The following is a 17463-nucleotide window of genomic DNA, read 5'->3' as shown; positions in this document are numbered from 1 at the left end:
GCTACACACTGTGATTCCAACTCTGGGACATTCTGGAAAAGGCAGGTCTCTGGAGCCAGGGGAAGGATCAGCAATGCGGGGGTTGGGGGGAGGAGGGATGGACAGGTGGGGACCAGAGGGGTTTTAGGGCAGTGAAACTACGCTGTGTGACGCCGTAATGGTGGATGCGTGTCATCTTGACATCTGTCAAAACCCACAGAACATCCAACACCAAGAGTGAACCGAACGTCACCGTGGCCCTCAGGTAACAATGCTGGGTCAGCACCGGCTCCCAGGTTGGAACACAGCACACCCACGAGTGTGAGAATGTTAACAGTGGGGAAGTGGGGGGGGGAGAGGTGTACGGGAACTTGCTGTGCCATTTTCCTGTAAACCTAGAACTGCTTAAGAAATAAAGTCTCATAAAGTAAGAAGAAAGAAGTGATGAAGCAGAGCAGACGAGTGTGACCTGCCACAGTGGTCCAAGCCCTCGACGTCCCGCAGGTGAGGGCAGCCGCCTGGGCCGAGCGTCCCGAGGGCCAGCCGAGGCCTTGGCAGGAGAAACCTCACGGCTAACACGTGAGGGACTTGGGGGTGACGGGAGCCCCTGGAGGGTCCTGCCTGCAAACCTGGGGGCTGGGATATGGGCTTGAGGCACCAGAGAAGCGCCGAGGGGCCGGGAGGAGACCCTGAGGGCTGGGGCTCACCTGGACGCTGGGCCCGCACAGTGGGGTCTGCAGGGGCGGCGGGCTGTACAGGACGCTGCCGGCTGGTGGAGGCTCGTGCGGAGGGAACTCCCCATCCATGGTGGGCCCCACTGCCAGCATCGGGGGGCTCCACACGCCGGGCCGCAGGGGCATCTATCTGGGCTTCTTGCTCCGTGGTGGTGGCATCATGACCTGGGGAAAGACACGCATGTCCTGAGGTTGCCCTCTGATCCCGACAGGGGAGGGCGCCCTCCAGGGACAGGGTCAGCAGGCTAGGGGGTGGCAGGACCCCCAGGGGACCCCGTAGATGTCCCCCCAGCCCCTCTGACTGCCCCATCCACGCAGGGGGCAAGCTGATGCTCCCAGCATCGCAGTGCTGCCGGGGTGGCCCTCCTGCTGTCCGGCCACCCCCTCCTGGGGACCCGGGCTGGGACCGCCAGGGTGAGGGCAACCCCTTCCGGGTGGCCAGGCCCCACCGCTCTCCCACCCTCGTTCTCAGGCCCCTGAATAATGCTGGCCGGGGGCTGCTCCCTCCACCCACAAAGTGGGCCTCGAGCCCTGGGAGCCCAGCGAGCCCAGCATGAGCCGCGGGGGGGCGCACCCCTGGCTCTCTGTACCTAGCATGTCTGGCAGAGAGGAAGCCCGACCAGCCAGCAGCTCTGAGCTGGGGGGCCCACCGGGGCTGGGAAGCCCCACACCTCTGCAACCAGGTCAGGCTTGCCGAGGGTCTCCGGGTGGTTGGGGCCAAGCTGAGTGGGGAAGAGCTCCCAGACCCAGATGGGGCTAACGTCACACAGGGTCCCCACTGAGAAGGAGGGCAGACACCCAGCCGGGAAAAGCTGCAGGGGCCGACCTAGCCCCACGCGATCCCCCCGATTCGCACCCGCCTGTGGCCTGGGACCCCAGGCCCCAGGCCCCATCGCCCGCCTCCGATAGCAGGGACCCCAGGCTGGCGGAGCACACCTTGGGAAGCAGCCCCAGGACGTTAATCACCCGGGGAGGCAGGAAGGGGAGGCGGCTGGCACTCCCGGCCAAGCCCAGAGTGAAGAAATCCTCGGGACTTCCAGTAATCACTGCCGCACACGGGCAGCTTGTGCAATCCCGTGGGGGCGGGGAGGGCCGCCTTCACCGGCTGGGCAGCCCGTGCGCGCCTCACCCTGCGACCCAGAAGGAAAGGGGCCCGGGGGCCGGGCCACAGCCCACAGCTGCGTCCAGCCCTTCAGGAAGGGAGTGGAGGCCGGGCCGCCCCGCTCTGCTCAGGCCTTGGGCTCCAGCTGCTGGCCGGCCGCCAGTGCCACGGCCCCCAGCCTCCTGCAGGCCAGACCCGGCGGGAGGAGGAGGAATGCGAGGCTGCTCTGGGACCCACGGTCTCGGTCAGGAGGACGGTCAAAGCCCAGCTCTGCGTCTAAGGGTCGGAGAACCTCCCACAACTCGGGGCGCCTGAGCTCCTCTGAGCTTCGGTTTGGTCATCGGGAGGATGGGCTGCTCGGGTATGAGCACAAGGCTCACCTGGCGCGCAGTGGAGCCCAGAGCCTCCGCGATCCCAAGCCACTCCAGTGACCGCTGCCTCCGCGGAGGCCCCGGGAAGCTCCTCGATTCATGGGACCCCTCAGCGGATCCCTCTGGGATGGAAGGCGGGCTGGCTCGCTGTGTCCCTTGGGTCACTTGTCTGCAGCAAGTGCAGGGCATGTGTCTCTGCCTGAGACCCCCACTAACCCCACTGACACCCCTGCTGCCACAGCGTCCCTCTCTCGACAGCCACACCCCGAGCACCACCGACCCCGTCCCACTCGCGGGCACTTCCAGGCTCTGCAGCCGCGGAGGGCGGGGCTGCTTTCTTGGGAAGCACCATCCAGAGCCCACGGCCAAAAAGCATGGGAGGGGGACCCCAGGCCGTCCCCAGGGTGCGCTGCGCCCGAGGAACCCCCCGGCTGCAGGCCAGGCTTGCGCGCCCCCATGGCCCCCGTTCTGAGTAGCAGCCCCAGCAGGCTCAGGCCCCACGCCGTCACCTGCCATCCAGGGCATCACGTTCCCCCAGCAAGAGGTCTGTCCCTGCAGCGAGGGCTCCATGACTGGGTGGGAGTTCCTGTAACGGAGCCTGTACATCCTGTCCTCTCAAAGACACGGGGCAGGGGGCATGCCTTGGGGACACCGCCAAGCGGGGGTTCAGACCAGGACCCGGAGGGGGGTGTGGGGAGGGGAGCGATGTGCCTGCGAGTCAAGGCGTCTGCAGGGCACCATTATCCGGGATGGGGCAGGGGGGACGCGGTGGGTGGGAATGAACGTGGTGCCACCTGGGGGTCGGCAGCTCCTCACACGGTTAAACGGTCACCGTTGCAGCCAAAACGTGGACACAGCCCAAGTACCCACCAGCAGATGATGGATAAACACCACGTGGTCCCTCCACACACGGGGGCATCACACAGCCACGCAAAGGGGTGAAGCCCTGACACTCGCTACCACGTGGACGGACCCTGAGAACGTGATGCTCAGTGAGAGAAGCCAGACACAGAAGGACCCACAGGGTGTGATTCCACTGATGGGAAACGTCCAGAACAGGCAGATCCACAGACAGAGAGCAGTTGTCGGGGGCTGGGGAGGGGTTGACACTGTGCCCACCGCCATCCCCATGCCCCCAGGGCCACCCCTATGGTGTCTCTGTCCTTCGATGCCCAGGCCCAAGGTCATCTCCCCGCCCCCACCTCCACAGTCTTGGCTTCCTGCTCCCCCGTCCCACCAGTGCTGGCACTGGGGCAGCCCCCAAACACAGTCCCCCCACCCATCCCCTCACTTTCTGACCTCTGCTAAGCAGCCCCACCAGCCCCGCCCCGGCCCGGGCTCAAGACCCTGTAGCCAGCCCCAGAGCTGCAGAGGGTGACCTCACCACGTCCCTGGGGGGCTTCCAGCCGCCTAGGATCGACCCCACCAGGCGGGGCCTTGGGGCTGAAGGAGGCCGGGTCAGAGTGTATTTTTAGACGTGAGCCCCATGACACGTGCCACGTGGGTGCCCACAAGGTGCTCTCAGGGAAGGGCCCACGCTTCACCCAGCTTTGAGTTGCAGGATTTCCTTTTGAGATCAGGTTTCGAATGAGTCATTGTAAAAGAGAAAGATCAAAGAATTGGTGGCCCAGACCATAGGATGCGCCCAGCTGGCAGGTGACCGCGGCCACCCCTGCCTCTTGCCTGAGCCCACTTCACCCCATCACCCTGGCCAGACCTCACCGCGGGGCCGGTGTCCCCAGGGCAGGCCGCTGGATCTCACCCACGATGCGTGCTACTGGCTCAGCCCCCCAAGCACCCTCAGAACCGGCCGCCTGGACCCCCGCCGGGTGGTGCCTGGCCCCGCTGGCCACTTGTTATCCGGCCCCCCAGGAACTGCGTCTCCAGGCATCAGGGACCTGCCGGCCTCCTCCAGGCCACAGGACGGCAGCCCTCTGGTCACCCCTCCACTGGGGTCTGAGCAACAGCCCTGGGATCCTGGGACGGGGGGAAGAGTTGGGGGCGCGTGGGGACAGAGGCCCTGGTGGAATCGGGAGGCCTGGCCAGGCCCCGACTGGGCTGAACGGGGTATCTGGGGGAGGGCCGGAGTGGGGAGCTCCCTCCTCGCCCTGCTGATCAGAGCCAGCCTGGGGTCAGTCCCCAGTGGGGGCGCCCGGAGAGGCTCCGTGCTGAAGTCGGAGGGATGGAGGGACAGGGATGCTCGGGCAAGGGGATGGGGCCCTGTCCTGCGGGCACCGGCCACGCTCTGAGGTCGCACCTGGGCTGGCTGGCACCGCTCGGCTGTGTCAGGACCCCCAGGAGGGCACGTGCCACTGGACAGTCACCTCCATGGACAGGCCGGAAAGGGAGGGAAGCCTCAGGGGCCTCCCCACCAACTGACCAGGCCCGGTACTCGGGTGGGACGCATGGGGACACAGGGTCAGCTGGTGAGCGATGGGGGTATGGGGATTTGGTGGACAGAACCCAGTGTGCAGGAGGGAGGTGGTGGGACAGAGGAGGTGTGCTGGAGAGACTGGTGTCCCCCAAGTTCATGTCCACCAGGAACCTGGGAATAGGCCCTCATTTAGAAATAGGGTCTTCACAGATGAAATCAGTTAAGGTGGGGTCGTACTGCAGCAGGGTGGTCCTAACACAAAGACTGTGCCTTTATAAGAGGGAAATTTGGACACAGAGACACAGGGAGAAGCCACAGGAAGACAGAGGCAGAGGCTGGGGTGATGCAGCCACAGGCCTAGGATACCTGGAGCCCCAGGAGCTGGAAGAGGTGGGAAGGATCCCCACCCCCCAGCCGCCCCCCACCCCAGCCTCTGGAGGGAGCACAGCCCTGCTGCACCTTGATCTCAGATGGCTGGCCTCCAGAGCCAGGAGAGGATAAATCTCTGGTTTAAGCCAAGTGTGCAGTCAGCTGTTACGGCCACCCCCGGACACTCGGACAGGACGGGGGGGGGCTTCCTTCGGCCGCTTCATTCAGCAGAGCCAAGGAGCCACCCTTACACTGGGCTCTAATTCCTGCCACCCGGGGCTGGGCGCACTGCTGACCAGGGCGAGGCTGGCACCAAGCGTGCGACCCAGGACCTCCACGGGTTCCCAGGAGGCCTGTGAAACACAGCAGCCCTGGGATGCCAGCGGTGGGAAGGGCCCAGCCACTGAGCACACGCCCATCGGGCGGGACGGGGAGCCCCATGGTCTGGAACAAGGAGGACGAGGTGGGCCCGCGGAGAAGGCCAGGGGTCCAACTTCCAGTTCTGCTGCCAGTGGGGGGGAGGACCTGCAGGCTCCCCAGCGCCCACACTTCACTGCCAGCAGGTGGCTGAAGTGACAAGCAGTCTCTTGCAAAACCTCCCGGCCTACTGGGACACAGACCACCCCCCGCCAGCCCCCCCCCCATCATGGGGCCACAGCATCAGAGCCTCGGTCCCGGCCTGGTACAGTCAACACCAGGCCGCACGCAGGAGGTCCTGGGGGGAGGGCAACCACAGCAGAGCCAGACCACATGGGCGCCGGCCACAGGGCACACGCACGGTGACTCCGGACACCAACCCAGGGACGGTGCCGCTACCCCAGGAGCCACCACGGGGGCAGGCACATGCCTGAGGATAGGCCCCGGCCAGAAAAGCAGGTGGCGGGTGTCAGGGCTCCCCCCACGCGTCTCGGACAGACCAGAGGCCAGGAGGGCAAGGCCAGCCATTAGGAGAAACTGCACCCTGGGATGCAGAACCGACCCCAGATCCAGGTGACAGAACGGTATTTGCTGAATGTTTATGCAGAAAAGGAGACCCTCAGGCTGAGTCCCAGAGGCACCAACCCGGGCTCACCCGCACTGGCTGTGTCCGCGCCCACAGACCCATCCGCGTGTGGGCACAGAAGAGCCGGCCTGGGGTGCTCCGATGGCCCACGGCAGGGCGGGTGCTTCACAAAGCAACTCACACACCCAGAGCGGCCGCCCCGCATCCATAAGGGCCTGTCGTTGCCTTACAGCCCTCAGAAGGACAGTCAGCGCCCCCGCCAGCCCTCACGGCACAGCTTGGAGGCACGTAGCCCTTTGTATCCACCCGAGGGCCAAGTGGGGAATGGGGTTGAAGACCGGGAGCTTCCTTAGTCACAGCTGGGGACACTGTGCCTGGGTCTTGGGGCCCCAACCCCTGGTCCCCACTCCCAGGTGTGGTCCAGCCTTACCAGGGGAGAGCCCACAGGATGAAGCTCCCGCTGTGGTGCCTACTGGCCCACCGTTGCTGGTGGCGGACCTTCCAACCTACGTCCACGTGGACATGTGTGGAGCGGCTGCCCACAGCGGCAGGGCATCTTCACGCGGGCTTCCTCCACTGGGAAGCGCGTGCTCAGGGCCTGTGATTACTCGTGGTCTTTAAAAGGCTTTAGAGGGGGCTTCCCTGGTGGCGCAGTGGTTGGGATGCAGGGGACACAGGTTCGTGCCCCAGTCCGGGAAGATCCCACATGCCACGGAGCGGCTGGGCCCATGAGCCATGGCCGCTGAGCCTGCGCGTCCGGAGCCTGTGCTCCGCGACGGGAGAGGCCACAACAGTGAGAGGCCCGCATACCGCCAAAAAAAAAAAAAGGCTTTAGAAGGACTTCCCTGGTGGCACAGTGGTTGGGAATCCACCTGCCAATGCAGGGAACATGGGTTCGATCCCTGGTCTGGGAAGATACCACATACCACGGAGCAGCTAAGCCCATGAGCCACAACTACTGAGCCCGTGCTCTAGAGACCGCGAGCCACAATTACTGAAGCCCGCACGCCTAGAGCCCGTGCTCCGCAAGAGAAGCCACTGCGACGAGAAGCCCGCGCACCGCAACAAAGAGTAGCCCCCACTCGCCGCAACTAGAGAAAGCCCGCACACAGCAACGGAAGACCCAACACAGCCAAAAATAAAAAATAATTAAAATAAAAGGCTTTAGACACACTGAGCTTGTGGTCTCCTCTGACCCCCAGGTCTTCTTCCCGAGTGGATGTTAAAGCCAAATCTCAGCAGGCCCAACTTCCTAGTCCTTTGACACTGACGTGCCCCAGTCTGTCCAAGCTCTGTGGGGAGAAGGGTTTGTCCCTCCTGTCGCTTGCTGCTTGATGACAGGAGTGTCTCAGGCCCGCTGGCATGCCAGGTCTCTCCACCCAGCTCCTCAGAGAGTCCGGAGCGAGACAGTGGCTGGTGCTGCCCACAGCCAAGTCGCACTAGTCCCAGGCGAGTGGTCAGACCTGTCAGTACCCTCCTTGGGCTCCTTAGGTCCAGCCTGGTGCCAAGAACATCCTAAGAGACCTTTGCCCAAGCCAAAGGGCACCCGCCCCCAAATCACAGCAGATGGAGCCTACGTCCCCTTCTCCTGTCGAGATGAAGGACCACAAACTCAGGCCCTCTCCCAGGCCTGCAGGTCAGAAGCCCAGGCGAGCTCGCTGGCCCTCGCCTCTGGGTCTCCAGAGGCCCGGCTTGGTGCTGATCCTGTCGGCAAGGTGGGGCTGCGGCCCAGCTTCAGCAGCAGCATATGGAGGCCCCTTGAGCTCCGACTCAGTCCCCTTCAGCCTCCATGGAGAAAGTCCTCTGCTTATAACGACTGTGTGATGACACTGGGCCCCCCGGGGAATCCAGGGTCCTCCCCATCTCAGGGCCCCTAATTTAATCCCACCAGCAAAGTGCCTTTGTGTGTGGGGTGACACGTCTGCAGGTCCCGGGGCCAGGACGGGGGCATCTCTGGGGCCGTTACTGAGCAGACTCCTGAACCCAGCTAGGACACAGCCCACGAGTGGACAGGCAGCCTGGTTGGGACTGGCCTGACCCTGTGCATAGTACCACCCCACGCAGCCAGGGAACCTCCTCAGGGCCACAAAGGGGCTGCAGGGCCTCCTCTGCGCAGGGATGCGGCCCGGGGCTTCCAGATGGGCTGGTTTTGCAAGGGGAGTGGCAGGTCTGGATTTTGGGGTGCAGTCCCAGCATGGGGTGCCTTCCTCCTGGTGCCCACGGTGCTGGGGGCAGAGCTGCCAGACTCTCCAGTTACAACCCAGCTCCCCCCCAACCCAGGGTCCTCCTGAGCGCCGCCCGACGCCCACCTGCAGGCTCACTTACCCTGAGCCCGGCGCCCAGGACGGTGGCTGGGCCTCTGGAGGGCCTGAATCTCACGGAACTGCCCCCAAATGCCCCGGCCCGCAGACATACCCCAGGCAACACCAGGAGGGCCCCCACGCCCTGTGGCACCATGGCCGGCCAAGGAGTGGGTGGTGGGGAGGGTCTCACGCCCCCACTGTGAAGCTTCCAGGGCCGAGCCCCGCCCCCAAGCCGTGCAGGCCACGCAGAGCTTTGCAGACACTCTGAGCGGCTCTGCTGGCGGCCCCTGCCGAGCTCCGAGCCCCCCAACGCCGCAGGGCTGCGTCGTCCGGTCCGCGAGAGGTGAGGGCTGAGGGCTGAGGGGCCAATCCCTCAGGCTCGCCCTGCCCCCACCACTGTCCCAGCTCCTGCGCCAGCCTTTCCTCACCGTAGCTCAGGTGCTGGGGGACACCCGCTCCTGGCGCCTCCCGGCCAACTCCACGCAGGATTCTCACCCCATCTCCATCCGGCGATGAGTCACAGCCATACAGGCTCACTGCGCCAGCAGCCCCAGGACGCTCCCTCCTCCCGTCCTCCTCCATCCCGCTTCCTGTGTCAGCCTCTGACCCGGGGGCTGCAACTCCCACCCCGGCTCCCGGGAAATGCCAGGCGCCGGCCTTCCGGAATGTGGCCCGGCTCCCGCGCCAGCTGCGGACCTGGCAGCGAGGCCGGCGAGACCTCTTTCGGTTTCACTTGGGGACTGGCTGCAATGGGGACGGAGGCCAACCCGGAGGGAGGTACCTGCCCGCAGAGAGAGGGCGCAGCCCGGGGGCGAGGCCAGCCGGGGAAGGCGCCAGCGGGGAAGGCGGGGCGGTCGCCTGCCTGGAGGGAGCGGGTGCCTGAGGACCCAGGGAGGCGCGGGGTGACCGCTGCCCCCACTCCCACTCCCGGCACACAGCGGGGCCAAGTTCAATGCCTTCCCTGGTGGTGTCCCTGCCTGCCGTGCGGGGGACACCCTTTCTGCCCCGTGGGCTGCACGGGGGGGAGCGCCGAGCCGACCCGGGAGGGGACAAGTCACCTAACGGGTGAATGCAGGGGCGGGGGGGGGGGTGTCCTTGCCAATCAGGGGAACCTACAGGAGGGCCTGCTACCTCCTACAGGGCCGGGCTTCAGGGAGGGGCTCCCAGGCCTCCCACCACAGCCCAGGCACCAAGGCCCAGGCACCAAGGCCCAGACATCAGAGCCTACGTCCCCGCAAGACCGCTTCCTGCCGGTGGCAGTCAGGGCAGAGCTGGGGCTTGGGGGCTCCCAGGGGAGCCTCATTCACCCACCATAAGATGGGCAGATGGCACCTCCCCTGCCCTCCTTGTGGGGCTGGGAGAAGACAGACCTCCATGCTCTGGGCCGGCTGATGCCCGCTCACCCCAGGCCGCAGCACTGGGCATCTGAAGGCTCAGTCAGGCCCTGCTATCTTTTTTTTTAACACTTCTTTGTTTTATGGAGACGCGATTCATACGCCATACCTTCACCAATTTAAAGTGAACAATTCAGTGGCCTTTAGTACATCCAGACTTCTGCAACCACCACCTCCATCTAGTTTCAGAACATTCTGTCACCCCAAAAAGAAACCTCACTCCCATCAGCGGTCACCCCCACCCCCTCCCCAGCCCCTGACAACCACTAACCCTGTCTCTCTGGATTGGATGTTTCCCACCAATGGAATCACACACTGTGTGTCCTTCCGTGTGTGGCTTCTCTCACTGAGCATCTTGTTCTCAAAGTCAGTCCCTGTCGCTGTACATAAACGACAGTCCTTAGCTCTGCCCCCCGCCCCAGGGGGCTGGCAAGCCCAGAGCCTCAGAAATCGCCCTCACCTGAGTCACCTGCCTGAGGGCAGGGCGGCCCCACCTCCCAGTGAGGAAGCTGGTGGCTGTCACCATGGCAGGAAGATGAAGGAAGTTTGCTGTCCTCCCCAGCCCAGCTCAGGTCACCCATGTGGGACTGACCTGCCAGCAGCAGAGGAGAGGGTAGTTCCAAGGGATGGGGACTGGGGTTCCACTCAGGGGAGAGGGGGCCCACGGACACCAGGCCGCACCCAAGCTGGGCAGATGGGGAGATGGTGGGTGAGCAGGGCTGGCCAGGCCTGGACCGGGCCTGAGTGACCTCGCTCTCGGCTTCTCCAGGCAGCCTTCCGTAACCAGCCCTCCCCGCATCTGAACACACGGCCCTTGGCTGTGGAAAAGTGGCTGGAGATGCTCCAAGCCTGCCCACTGACGGATTGCACATACTCAAGACACACACACACACACACACACACACGCACATGCACACGTGCAACACGCATGCACACGTGTGCGCGTGGCACTCACATGTGACGCGTGCACACTCTGGCATGTATGTGCACTGCTGCACACGAATCTGCACACATGCACTCGCACACGCGCACAGACACACATGCACCCCCTGGAACTGTGCTGACACCCCGGGGGCCTGTCTCCCCACTCTGTGTGTCAGCCTCCAGATGCCTCTTTTTGATGACAAGACGCCCCTGCACGGAGAACAAGCAGATCCCCGCCCCCAGCAGCCTCTGTAAAAGCCTCAAGGGTGGAGGCCGTCCTGGGAGGGAGGCGGCCTCTGGAGACTGGGCACAGTTGCCTCTTTATTCCCAGCCCAGCTGTTCACGTGGCCAGAGCCCTGTGCTGGGTCAGCGTTTCCGGCCCAGCCCCTGCTGGAGGGGTGTCTGAGACTTTGCTAGAACCAAGCTGGGCCAGCTGGGCTGGTCATGTTCCCAGTGGGGGCCAGCTCCGTTCCCCCACCCCACCCAGGTCGAGGTGGTCAGGCAGCCGGAGAGCACTGGCCCTGGGCTGCACACCTGAGGCCCACCCCACCTGGACTTCAAAGCCAACTGCCTCTTCTGTGCTGTGCCGTGAGGCTCCCCTGGAAATCAGGCCCCTCATCTGGGCCCCGGGGCCCACCATCCTGCCGCCAAAGTGTAAACACCTCCCCAGTGTGTGCGTGCACGTGCGCTCACACACACACACACACACACACACACACACACACACACACACAGGGTGGGTCCGCTCCAGGCAGGTGTGAGTAGACATCTCACAGAGTTAAACAAAGGGCCCTCCAGCCCTCCAAAATCCCAGAGAGCCTTCCCCTGGGTCCCCATTGGCTGTCCCTGGGGACAGTGTCTCACACTCGCCAGGCTCCCCAGGGTCTGTCAGGCGCCTGCCTGAATCTCCCCGGCCCTGGGGTGTCCCAGGACCACCCTTCCCCAGACCACCCACCCAGGGTCCAAGCAGACAGCCCTAAACATCCATTACCCATCTGTGGGGACTCCCCTGGGAAAATCCAGGGTGCTTGGAAGAAAAGGTGCAGCTGGGCTGGCGGTGGCTTCTCCAGACTGCCCAAGAGCCCCAGGTCTCAGCCCCAAGGACAGGAGCCCGCAGCTTCTCCTCTGTTCACAAGGGTCCCTGAGGGCAGAGCTCCCCACACAGCCAAGCACGAAGAGCCCAGGGCAGGGACCGGAAACACAGGGTCAGGTCCAGCCCTGGCCGCCCAGCCTGGAGGAAGGGCGGGCCTCACATCCACTGACTTGTCTGGAGTCTCACGCCTCTGACAGGTAGCCTTTCTTCCCTCCGGGCTCTCCAGCCCCTGGGGACCAGCCCCAGATCCCTCGAACCTTTCGTACCGGGGCAGACCCACCATGGTGGGCTCGGGGCTAGATCACCTGGCCCGGCAGCAGGTAGGCAGGTTCCCACCTAAAGTCCGTCCGACACCAGCCCCCTCGCCACACGTGGAACACTCACTCGCACCCCCCCACCCCCACCCCGCGACTGCCAGCAGCTCCATCCCAGGCCACATCCAGGCCCGCCCCTCGTGCAAACAGATGACCACAAACCTGGCCGGGCCAGGCAGTGGACAGGCAGAAAGGATGTCCAGGGCAGGCAGGACCAAGGCGCATTCCGGGAAGCAGAAGCCGAGGGGGGGCAGACACACTTCACACGCTCGGTTCTTTTTCCTTTTCCAGGACGTTAACAACACGATGCCATGAGACACTCCTGCCTGGCTGTCCACGCCTCTGCTCCCCCACCCCGACCTCTCCCGGCCAGTGCTGGGGTGCTGGGAGGGGGCCTCACTGTCCCCATCCACCGTCACAGTCTGCTCCTCCACCCACTCCAAGCCCCGGCAGCCCTCTGCCCACCACCTCCGCCGGCACATCCTTGGGGGCTGTTTCCAGTGCCAGCTCCAGGAGACACTCCCACCCAACACGCTCTGCCAGCTCAGCTAATACCAGCAAGGCCCCCATCCCAAGGCCACAGGATCCCACCAGTGGAAACACAGGGAACAACAGCCCCAGGGTGGAGAAGCCAGGACAGGAGGGGTCCTGGGAGAGGGGACACTGAGGAGGAAGGGCAGGAATCTGCAAGCAGCCTGGGGTCAGGGGTCACCCAGAAAAGGGGGGCTAAGGTAATGGAGCTGGAAAGTCACAAGAACAGAGGGATCGGGGAATGACGGAGGAGCAGTCAGGAGGGGGTCACCAACTGCAGGAGAGTCACAGAGAAGTGCGGGGTCAAGGGTCACCAAAGTAAAGTCCGGGGATCACCAAGACGGGAGGGGTCAGGGAATCGCCGAGGAGGGCGAGAGGAAAAGGCTGGGGAGTCGCCTGGGTTCAGGGTTCACGCCAAGGCGAATGTCGGGCGGGGGTCACGGAGCAGCGCAAGGTCGAGGGTCGCCGAGGAGGACGCGGTTAGAGAGAGTTCACGACGGACGACGCGGTCGCAGGATCGCGGCGGAGGACGTTGTCGGGGGTCGCACAGGAGGGCGGGGACACGCCACCGCGCTCCCCGCGCCCGCTGCCCCGGAACCCCGGAACCCCGGAACCCCCGGCACGGGGCGCTGGCGGCCGCGGGGTGCCAGGGCCCGCGCAGGCCGGGGAGCGCGGCTCAGCCGGGCAGGGACGGCGGGGACGGGCCGGGGGGTGGGGCCGGGCGCGCCTCACCTCGGACCCGGGTCCGGCCGGGCGCGGAGCCCGCGGCGCCTCCGTTCCTCCGAGCTTCGCCGCGGCCCCGCTCACTTCCGGGTTTCGGGCGCCATCTTGGGGGCCCCGCGCACTTCCGGTCATGCCGTGGGGCGGAGCCTCTGGTGGGCGGGGTCTTGGGCGGGGCCATCTCGCGACGGCCCCTGAGCCCCTTGAGGCCCTTCCGCCTTAGGGAGAGGCTCAGACTACATGGGTCCTGGATTTGAATCCCGTCCTGACTGTTACTGGCTTCCCTCGCGAGTTTCCTCCTCTGTAGCATGAGGAATCACCCCCACCTGCAGGCCTTTGCACGGCTGTGCCCTCCCCTGGTTCACTCCGACCCTGACCTGTCAGCCATTGGGGCTCTTGGACAACCCAGATCTTGGCCTCGAAACCATCTGAAAGGGCCCTGGGTCCCCCAGTCATGCCCCCTCCCTTTATTGCCTCCCCACCGAAAGTAGTCTGCTCATGAATCTGTCTCCACCCCAGAATAGGAGTCCGGGGACCACCCCCCACCCCAATGGGGAGCCTGACACAAGGCGTCTGATAAGCCCCAGGGGCCACCAGGAGAAAAAGCTGGATCCTCTCAGGCAGGGCCACGGGGTCTGGGTGGCTCCCCTCCTGGCTCCCTCCCTGTTAGGGCTTCTAGGGGCCTGATGCAGATGATGCTGGGATTTGCCTTACTGCCAGGAACAGGATGGGACTCAGCCCTGGCACAGACAAGCTGTGTTCCTGCGACTAGAGCCCACTGGGCCCACCACGGGGTGGGCCTGGTGGTTCAGGCAGAGCCAGGGCAGGAGGCACCATCCCCTCCCCAGCAGGATGTGCAGGAATGAAGATACCACCATATCCCTGGACCCACCTCACCACCAGCCAGAGGCCTCCTGTACCCCTTGAATTTAGAGATCACCTCTCCACTTACTTATCTATTCAGTGAATTCTTATGGATGCTGCTACGTGCCTGGAGACAAATCGGGGCCCCAGAGAGGACTCAGTTATCAACCCCGCCCTCAGGAAGCCCCCAGGCTAGGGGAAATAGGGCCAGGACCAGACACTTCCATCTGCAAGATCAAGCCTAGAGCCCAGGGAGGAGTACAGTGTCTGCCTAGGGCATCGTGGAAGGAGGGGTTGAGGGGGTGTTGAAGCTGGGGCTTTGAAGTTCAAGTAGGAGTTTGCCAGGCAGCTAAACTTAGGAAATTATTATTATTATTATTTTGGCCACACTGTGCAGCATGTGGGATCTTAGTTCCCCAACCAGGGATCAAACCCGCACCCGCCGCATTGGAAGCACGAGCCTTAACCACTGGACCACCAGGGAAGTCCCAAGAAGGGCAAATTATAAGCTGTTCAAAGGCTTGGTCTGTTTAAAATCTGTTTGCCCTAAAAAATTCAGGCCAAGGACCCCTATGCCCAAACCCACAAGCACAAGGGAGGAGATGGGGAAACTGAGACCCAGAGAGAAGTGATTTATCCAGAGCAAGCTTCACTTTGGCATGTGTAGTTTTCGGCAATTGGGTTATAACCTTGACTTTGGAACTATTTTTTACAGCTAATGAGAAGAAATCAAATTGAGCAACAGACACTTAAGCTTTGAAAGGGTGAATAAACTGATTTACAGGGTATCTGGTGGCATTTTCCTGTTTCCACTTACACAGCACCAGCCACGCAATTTGCAGGGCCCAGTGAAACGTGAAAACGCAGGACCCCTTGTTCAAAAAGTATTAAGAACTTCAAGTTGGAAACCGCAGAGCATTCAACTGAGCAGAGCACCACCGCCACCGCCCCAGCGCCAGGCCTGGGCGAGGTCCTGAGTCACACGCCCCCGAAGCGGGCCCTGTTCCCACTGTGGCCCTCTGGGGTCGGGACCGGTATTACCTACGTTTTGCTGGTGGGGAAAGTGAGGCACAGAAGTGTTTCGCAGCTGGCCCAGGTCAGGGAGCAAGCTGCAGGGAAGCGTGGACTCGACCTCCACCACGTCCACCTCGGGTAAACACAGGGTCTCTATGGGTAACTCTGCCTGAAATGGGGGCAGTTTGCCCAGGCCGGGGTGGGTCCAGCCATCTCAGCATGGAGGAAACAGCCAAGTCTGGGGATGTCTAGGGAATTAGTCAGATTTGGGGATTTCCAGGGAATCGCAAGAGGAGGCCTGGGAGAGTAGAAAGGATGCAGCTCTGGAACTCGAGGCATGGCTCTGGGCTGGGTGCTGTGTGACCCCTGAAAAGTGAGTTAACCTCTCTGTGTCTCCGTTTCCCACGGATAATAGTATCTATCTCCAAGGCTGTTCAGACAGCTAAATGAACAGTGCCTAGTATTAAGCCATTATGAATATTTCTAGGTGAACATCTGGATCTGGTCACCTAAGTGAACACTCAATAGTCAGAAATGCCCAAGGCTCCTCGTCCGGTGAGAAAAGGGCTCACAGAAGGCCACAGGTCTGTCTGGTGAAGCGCTGTTTGAGGTAAAAAAGCCTCCTCTTCAAGCCCTCCCTCTGCCCCCGCCCCATGCAGGGGCCCCCTAACTGTACCCCAGGCACGTTGACCAGGCTCGAGGAAGTAGGGTCGCCAGATAAAATGCAGGACACCCACTTAAATGTGAATTTCAGGTACACGGAGAATAACTTTTTAGTGCAAGTATATCGCAGGCAATATTTGGGATATACTTATACTAAAGAAGTAGCCTCCATGTATCTGAAATTCACATCTAACTCGTTTGGGAGTCCAGTGTTTTTATCAGTGAAATTAAGGGACCCGACATGGGGAGACCACAGAGAGAAATGGGGCCCATGAGCCAAGCCAGGAGGGGGCCAGGCGAGCAGCTCCCTCTCTCCGAGCCTTGGTGTTTCCGCCTGCTAAATTGGCGAGATGCTAGCACCAACATACAGGCAAGCTTACTGTGCAGGTCATTATTTTCAAGAGCAGAAAACTTCAGATTGACAGAGGTCAGATCCCTGGGGGCTTCCTTGTCAGTCAGGAGATTCTTGGGCTAACCCTCAGTTAGGAGAAACCGCCCCACCCACCCGCCAGCCTCTGTTTCCCTCCTGGGAAGGACTCCTGGGCCAGGCCCATCCAGGGAGGAGGAACCCTGGGGGATCGGGCAGGTGAGGCGGGGCAGGTGGGCCCTGCCTGGCCCATCCAGCCAGCGGGGGCAGAGACTAGCCACTTCCTGTTTCTCCACGTTCTGGAAAGCCCCGGCGTTCCCGGGCCACGGAGCACCTCCTCCCTCCCTGTTCCTCAGGGCCTGGGTCCCTCACCACTTCTCCTTTCCACACCCACTTCCCCCCGGCTCAGCGGGTTGGGTTCTCACCTACCCCACCCCTCCCCTCTCCCCCTCCTCCCCATCTTTTCCCATCCGTTGTCCCACTCCCCTCTTTTCTCTCCTTCTCAAGTCCCAGTCAGGCCTCCCCAGGGTGTGGAAGAGGAAACTGAGGCAGAGGCAGCAAGGTCCCACAAGCCACGTCTGTGCCCTCCCCGGCCTCTGTCTCTGGTCACTTTCCTTCTTTTCTGCCGCCTCTCTCTCTGTCTTTCTGTCTGTCTCTGTCGCTGTCCCCACCTCTATCTCCGGCTCTCACTAGCCCTCCAGCCTGGAGCCTATTCTGTCCAGTCCAGCCACCACGCCCTCCCTGTACCCGGCCCACCTGCCACTTGCCCGGAGGTGTCCTCAGGTGGCGCCGGCTGGCGATTTCCAGGGCCCTACGGCTCCCTCCTGCCTGGCCTGAGCCCAGAGCGGGATCCTGCCAGGCCTGGGCAGGGCTGCCTCTGAGCCAGAGCCACTTCAGGGAACAGCAAACCTGTCTAACGGGTTTGAGATCCGCCCCAGACAGGGCTTCCTGCCTCTGCACGGAGCCTGGGACACAAGGGCAGCAGGGGTTAAATGTGACACCTGACTAGGAACCCCCCCCGGGGGGGGCGGGGGACAGGGAGCGAGGCTGGGAAGGGAGAGGTGGCATGGTGGGGGGCGTGGAAAGCTAGGGCGAGGCCTTTATCCTGGGGACACTAGGGAGCTATTGAAGGTTATGGAGCAATGGTGTGGTATGGTCAGGGTGGGGCTGGAGGTCACTCCATCTGCCACATATGTTGGACAGGGCGGCACAGAGGGGCCACCTCTCCAAAGCTCATCTGGTGGAAAGATGGAGACTGGAGGAGGTGCAGCTGCTGTCCCAAAGCCAAAGGAGCCAAACTTTGAATTTCTTTTTATCAAAGGCCAGCAGTGAGCTAGGCCTGAG

At 63.0% G+C, this 17463-nt stretch overlaps 1 protein-coding gene across 14 annotated transcripts in view; it reads right to left on the bottom strand.

Moving 5' to 3' along the window:
* SBNO2 (strawberry notch homolog 2) overlaps positions 1–16967 on the bottom strand; it is a 47546-nt gene extending 30579 nt beyond the window's left edge. For 9 of the 14 annotated variants that reach the window (XM_060145823.1, XM_060145827.1, XM_060145829.1 and 6 more), the window contains exons 1-2: positions 13224–13370; positions 687–878 (exon numbers count right to left, since the gene is read on the bottom strand). In XM_060145823.1, the coding sequence (XP_060001806.1) occupies positions 687–839 (153 nt within the window). In that variant the 5' untranslated portion in view covers positions 840–878; positions 13224–13370. Of the gene's footprint in view, positions 1–686; positions 879–10089; positions 10304–12122; positions 12141–13223; positions 13371–16875 lie in introns of those variants that run through there. The other 5 variants (XM_060145825.1, XM_060145831.1, XM_060145826.1 and 2 more) reach the window with 3 other exon arrangements.
* Positions 16968–17463: the final 496 nt, after the last annotated feature.

The sequence above is a fragment of the Lagenorhynchus albirostris genome, chromosome 3 (assembly GCF_949774975.1).
Source record: "Lagenorhynchus albirostris chromosome 3, mLagAlb1.1, whole genome shotgun sequence".
Classification (NCBI taxonomy): domain Eukaryota; kingdom Metazoa; phylum Chordata; class Mammalia; order Artiodactyla; family Delphinidae; genus Lagenorhynchus; species Lagenorhynchus albirostris.
The sequence above is the reverse complement of the archived record's forward strand: the minus strand, read 5'-3'. Positions and strand labels throughout refer to the sequence as shown.